The sequence below is a fragment of the Eretmochelys imbricata genome, chromosome 9 (genome assembly GCF_965152235.1).
Source record: "Eretmochelys imbricata isolate rEreImb1 chromosome 9, rEreImb1.hap1, whole genome shotgun sequence".
Classification (NCBI taxonomy): domain Eukaryota; kingdom Metazoa; phylum Chordata; order Testudines; family Cheloniidae; genus Eretmochelys; species Eretmochelys imbricata.
In genome coordinates this window covers 98094376-98100375 of record NC_135580.1, presented here as the reverse complement: position 1 = coordinate 98100375, position 6000 = coordinate 98094376, and the positions used below count along the sequence as shown (strand labels likewise).

At 49.0% G+C, this 6000-nt stretch overlaps 1 protein-coding gene across 6 annotated transcripts in view; it reads left to right on the top strand.

Moving 5' to 3' along the window:
* Positions 1-2595: 2595 nt before the first annotated feature.
* Positions 2596-6000, top strand: part of LOC144269914 (integrator complex subunit 6-like) — a 52683-nt gene continuing 49278 nt past the window's right edge. For 3 of the 6 annotated variants that reach the window (XM_077825975.1, XM_077825973.1, XM_077825972.1), the window contains exons 1-2: positions 2596-2835; positions 2914-2991. In XM_077825975.1, the coding sequence (XP_077682101.1) occupies positions 2725-2835; positions 2914-2991 (189 nt within the window). In that variant the 5' untranslated portion in view covers positions 2596-2724. The remainder of the gene's footprint in view (positions 2836-2913; positions 2992-6000) is intronic. The other 3 variants (XM_077825971.1, XM_077825970.1, XM_077825969.1) reach the window with 1 other exon arrangement.

The following is a 6000-nucleotide window of genomic DNA, read 5'->3' as shown; positions in this document are numbered from 1 at the left end:
ATTATTGATCAAATACATCAGAAAAGTCAACTGAAATGGACTAGAAACAGAGAAACTGACTGATCTATTTTAATTGTTCAGGCTGCATAATGTGCAAATAGGTTTCAGAGTAGCAGCCGTGTTAGTCTGTATTCGCAAAAAGAAAAGGAGTACTAGTGGCACCTTAGAGACTAACCAATTTATCTGAGCATAAGCTTTCGTGAGCTCACGAAAAGCTTATGCTCAGATAAATTGGTTAGTCTCTAAGGTGCCACTAGTACTCCTTTTTTTAATGTGCAAATAGTAAGGGGACGTATATTGTGACATTAATATTTATCTCTAAAAATTGTTTCCATTCAGTGGAAAGTGTTATTAATAACTGAATTATCTCTTTAAAAGGCGATTGTTGACAGTACCTCTTTGCAAAAAAATACTAAACACTTACTAGTGGGCATAGTACTACGTAGCTTCTTTGGCTTCATTGTGGAAGCTATGCATGCTAGTTAGCACTACACTGGTAGTAGGTATATGGCAGCATCAGGGTTTGAACTACTGATAAGTTCAAATCAGGGGACTGCATGCACAGGGGTCCACCTGTGCAGAGCTTATTGCAGAATTGAGGCCTCAGTAGCATTTTTCCCTTTCTTTGATCCAGAGCATTTCATCCTTTCTCCTGCAGATGGAGGTTTTTTCCTTCCTTTTAATTGCATCTCCTTGCTTTTTGGTATCATTAGTTGCCACTTGCATGCATAAATTCAGTACATGCAGTAACTGTGGCAACTTTTGGTAGCCTAGATGAACATTATACTACAAATAACAAACAGTAACAAATGGAAGGGATAAGGGATTCAGGACGCTTTAAAGTTTTTAGAGTCCAGAAATCCAGTGGCCCTGAAATCCAGTGCTTAGTTCAACTGCTGTGGTCATGTTAATGGGCCAGCACACAGTTAATGACCTTAATTTGGAGCCAGGGTCTGGCTTCTTTACTACACCAACAGAAGAGAGTGATTGAAACCAAGATGAATTCTAGCAGGGCAGAAGGGTTCACTGGGTTATTGGAAGGTTGGCATAATAGCCTTCTATAACCACTCTCATGCAATGCAGGGGTGGGCCAGAGCATTCTGCATCCTTGCTCTTCTGGACTCTCTGGTGGCTTGATAGGGAGAAGTTTGTAGGTAGCATAAGTAACACCAGCAGCCAGGTCCAGAATCAGAGATGTGTAAAGGTTGCTTAAAGACCCTCAGCTCAGAATTGGGGCCAGAGTTTGTATATTGTCTTTTAAAAGTTTGAGATGACACTCTGACTCCATATATTATTTCTATTTTCTTACAAGTAAATTGAACAATTTTCCAAATTAACGATAATTTCCTTTATCTTGGAGGACTTTAAATGGAATTAAGTTTTTAATTGTAAGAGGCTGGGAAATTGTGTTTTTCTTTGAAGGTGCTGTTAATGTGTTCTTGTAAAGTGCTCTGTGCAGTTCTATCCAATATCTAGTCATCCCAGCAGCAGTAGATCTAAAGTTGAGAGGTGATTTTGCCTCTATAGGGCATTGGTGAGATCAATACTGGAACACTGTTCAGTTCTGGTGTCTGTTTTTAAAAGGATGTTCTAAAGTTAGAGAAAGGTACAGAAAGTGTCACAAAAATGATTTGAGGGCTAGAGAAAATGCCTTAGAGTGAGAGCCTTAAAGAGCTTGATCTGTTTAGTTTATCGAAAAGAAGATTGAGAAGTCACTAGATTAGAGTCTCTTAAGTACCTTCACAGGGAGAAAATACCAGATATTAAGGGCTCTTTACTCTAGCAGAGAAAGACACATAACAAGAAGCAGTATCTGAAAGCTGAAGCCAGACATCCAAATTAGATATCATATTTTTAACATTCAGGATAATTAACCATTGGGACAAACTATTAAGGGAAGCGATAGATTCTCCATCTCTTGCCGTCTTCCTCTGAAGACTCATGCCTTTCTGGAAGCCACGCTGTAGGCAAACACGAGTTATGCTCCAGCGAACACACAAGTTATTGGGATCTGGTGAAATGTAATGGCCTGGGCTCTGCCTGTCAGGCTCGGTGATCTAATGGTCCTTTCTGGCCCTAAGCGCCGTGAATCTAAACTGCTGCTGGGAATGCACGTAATTCTGCCACCACGGGCAATGCTGGAAGCAGCCTGCGCCGAGAGAGCCTGTGTGGGAGACCAGACTCAGCGTGGGGGCCTGGGCAAGGAACTGGCTTTGCCAGGGACGGCGGGTAGGACTCCTACTGCCTGTGGCTGGCCCCGGGCAGGCGCCAGGAGCGGCGCGCCTTGGCCTGGGAGTCCGGCATGGCCCACGGCGCAGCTCCCCGGTTTGCGGCCGCTCGCCGGGGCAACGCGGGGCCGGATCGGCAGGGACATTCCCAGCGCAGCCCCCGCCCGCCCGCCCGCGCGCCGGCTACGGCCCCTCCCTCCGCCCGGCCCGGCACCGCCCCCCGCAACCAAGCCCGCCCCTGGCAGGGAGGGGGGGCCCTCGCCCCAGCAGCTCCCCCTGCTCATGAATATGCAAACGACGGTATAATGGCCAGCCAATGGCGTGCGGGCTGGTCACATGGTGCCGCCGGAGGCTGAGGGGAGAGAAGTTGGGTCTCAGTGAAGCCAGGCAGCTCAGGCGGCGGCCACGGGCTGCGAGCGCTCGGGCTGCAGGCGGCGGGGGAGGCTGAGCCGCTCCCCCCGCGGGGCGCCCGGCCGGCCGGGGCGCTGCCGGGACCATGCCGATCCTCCTCTTCCTCATAGACACGTCGGCCTCCATGAACCAGCGGGCGCACCTGGGCACCAGCTACCTGGACATCGCCAAGGGCGCCGTGGAGCTCTTCATGAAGGTGAGTGCGGGCCGGGCGGGCCGCCTGCCCCGCGCCCCGCGCCCGCCCGTTAACGCCGCCTCTCTGCTCTCTCCGCAGCTGCGGGCCCGGGACCCGGCCAGCCGCGGGGACAGGTACATGCTGGTCACCTTCGACGAGCCGCCCTACTGCATCAAGGTAACGCCTGCCCCCGCGCGCCCGGCCCGGGGGGCGCAGCCGCCGGCGGCGGCAGCAGCCCGTGAAGATGGCGGACATTTTGCTTTTGTATGGAGGAGCGAGGCTGGCGGAGGGCGCTGCTGAGATGGAGGAGGGGGAGGAGCGTGATTCGCCACCCCGGCGTGGGGCGGGGCCGGGCCGCTGCGCCGCGCGGCTCCGCCCCTGCCGCGCCGCCGCCCAGCGCCTCTCCTCGGCCCGACCCCTCGCCAGCCCGGCTGGACCCCGGGGCGGTGGGGGTCTCGCCCCTGAGGACCGGTCCCAGGGGGTCCCGCCCCGCCCTCTCTCGCCGGGGAGACCGGGGCGGGGCGGGTCTCGTCAGCCCTTCCCCCCTCATGCGCCAGGGCCCTGTGGACCAGGACAGTGTGGTTCTTGTCTGTCTGTCCCCCCTCCTCCTCCTGGGACCCTATAGACGGGGACACCTGGCCCCCGCCTCTGCACCAGGATCCCGTGGAACAGGACCGTGTAGGTCCTTTTCCACACACACAGCCCGGTAGACCAGGACAGTGTCTCCCGCCTCCCCATCCCCGTGGTGCCACTGCTCCTCCCTAAGCACTGGGACCCCAGAGACCAGGCTAGTATGGGTCATGGTCCCCCTTGCCCCAGGCGCTGGGATCTAGGGCAGTGAGAGTTCTCTCACTACACCTTGGCTGCTGCTACACAAGGATAGGAGGAAGGGGCTTCTGAAGCTTTTACTCCTCTCCTCTCCCCCATGATCCCTATCCCCTTCCTTTACTGCCCCCTTTAGCGGAGTTTGCTTCTGCCTCCAGTTCTGCTGCTGTTGCTAGGGAAGCCTAGACGGGAGTGTGCATCTCTACCCCATTGCCGTGCTTCGTGCACAAGGATTAGGGCAAAAGACTCCCCCCCCCCCCTGCAGCAGCAGGAATGTATGTATTGGAGCAGCATCCTGGAAGCAATCCGTTTCCCTGTACACATGCGGCTTATATTGCAGCACAAAGATTGAGGCAACTGACTATCTCTTCCCCACACTTGCTGCTGCCTTTCTATGCCTCACCTTGGTGTGTCTCCCTCATTAGTGACTGAAGCAACAGACTGGGCCTGTCTCTTCCTCCTCCTCCCACACCTACTGCTAAAGGTGCAGCTCAGGAATTGAAGAGAGACAATGTGGTGCTGCATTGCCATGTGTTGTGACTTACAGCTGTTTAACGTGGGTGTAAAACATTACCATTCTGATTTGATAGTGTTACTCTGCACAGGTGTTTGTGATTACACACGGAAGTGCTGAATTTGACCCAGTGTGTGTGTGTCTTTCTCTTCCCCCATTTTTGCTGTTTCTCAGGATTGAGGCAGGTAGTCCATGGCTGCTGCACCTCAAGAACATGTCAAAAAAATAGGTCACCTTAGTGATATTTCTGTTTGCTTCTCAGACCATGACTTCCAAGTAGCTGAGATGTCCACATGAATGTAATTTTAAATGTCTCATTAAAGCACACCACAAAACTCTTCAGTGTTAGAGAGGTTTTGAAAACTCCTAAAATGGATCCATTGAATAGCTCTGGGCATAGGTATTCCATTAGCGTTCTTTTCTGTTTTAACATGTCAGTAATTACCATTAGTTACCATCTGATTGGCATTAGCCCAGCATAAAGTAGGCAGATGTCCACATAACAAACGCCACCATTGTTGGCAGTCCCAGCAGAGAAGCTAAGAATGGATGGTCTCTGCAGGTGATGGCCAAAGCATGTAGGTGGGACGTGGGTGTGCTTGTGTTGATGCCGTGTGCGTTGCAGTGCTTCTGTGGAAAGAGAAATTTATTTCTGGGGCCATGAATCTTCCGCCTTTAACCAGCACTAAATTCACACACTTGAAATGCAGTCTGCTCTCTGAAATGCTGATAACACTTTCATAGGTCAGCATTTATTTTGTGTTTACTACTCCACACCTATCCTCCCCCCTCTCAAAAGGGGTCATTTTGTTGTCTCTGTATTCATGAAGATCTATCTTGAGCTCTGGGTTAAAATCTCCTAATTTCTGGCAAAGAAATGTTAGCTGGCATTCTAATCTGACAACACTGGAAGGTTTTCTGCAGCACGGTTTAAAATATATTTCCCTCCTGTTCTCCACTCAGGACTAAATACAGCGAGCCTAGTCTTTGTCATGGCAGTCTTAGCTGTGAGAACACACTTTCCTGTTTTTGTTATATTGCACACAACATGATGTAAGGAAAACATTTATGGTTTTCCAGTGTCAATGCATCTACTTGTAAGTCTGTGTAATAGGAATACTATATAGGCTATTATCACATGCCATGCAAGTCTCACTAAAGAAAATTCCTATGTTTGGAGTATTGTACCAATGAGTAGTGCTTTTCTACATACTACTAATGTTGGTACATAGCAATTGAAATACATGGGAACTGATGTGTTTTGTCCATAGTGTTGTGTGGCACACAGTGCATCATTTAAAACAAAAATAACATGAATTGGGTACTTCATGTGAACAATAGTTACTTTCTGAAGCTTGGTAAGATATTCCTTTTCTTCTCTCAAGAATAAGCAGGCTTAGCCTGCAAATATTTTTTCATAATTCAGTAGTTTGCATATCATCAAAAGCATATGGAACATGATTGTATCCTGTATTGTAAATATGAAATAGTATTTAAATGGAAAATATCTAAGGACTTAGATCAAGTCTGTTTTCCTCTATCTCTAGTTCAAAAGTAGCCAAGCAGATTTGTATGTGTTACAAAATAAAAACTTTGCAAAGGAAATACTAATAACAAACGACAACAATAATGGTGGATATGCCAAGACCTTTTTTCTGGGTTGGGGAAGGAGAAAGTAACATTAAGAATGAAAATGTAAGATTACAAAATATATTCCAATATCTGTGCAGCAGCAGCTAATTTCCCTTGTCAACTGCTTTGCTCTCTTGTTTGTATCGTTTATTGAGAGGGAATCACAATCTTGTTTCATTGGTAACTTTAGGAAATACGCTGGACCCTCGCTAGAA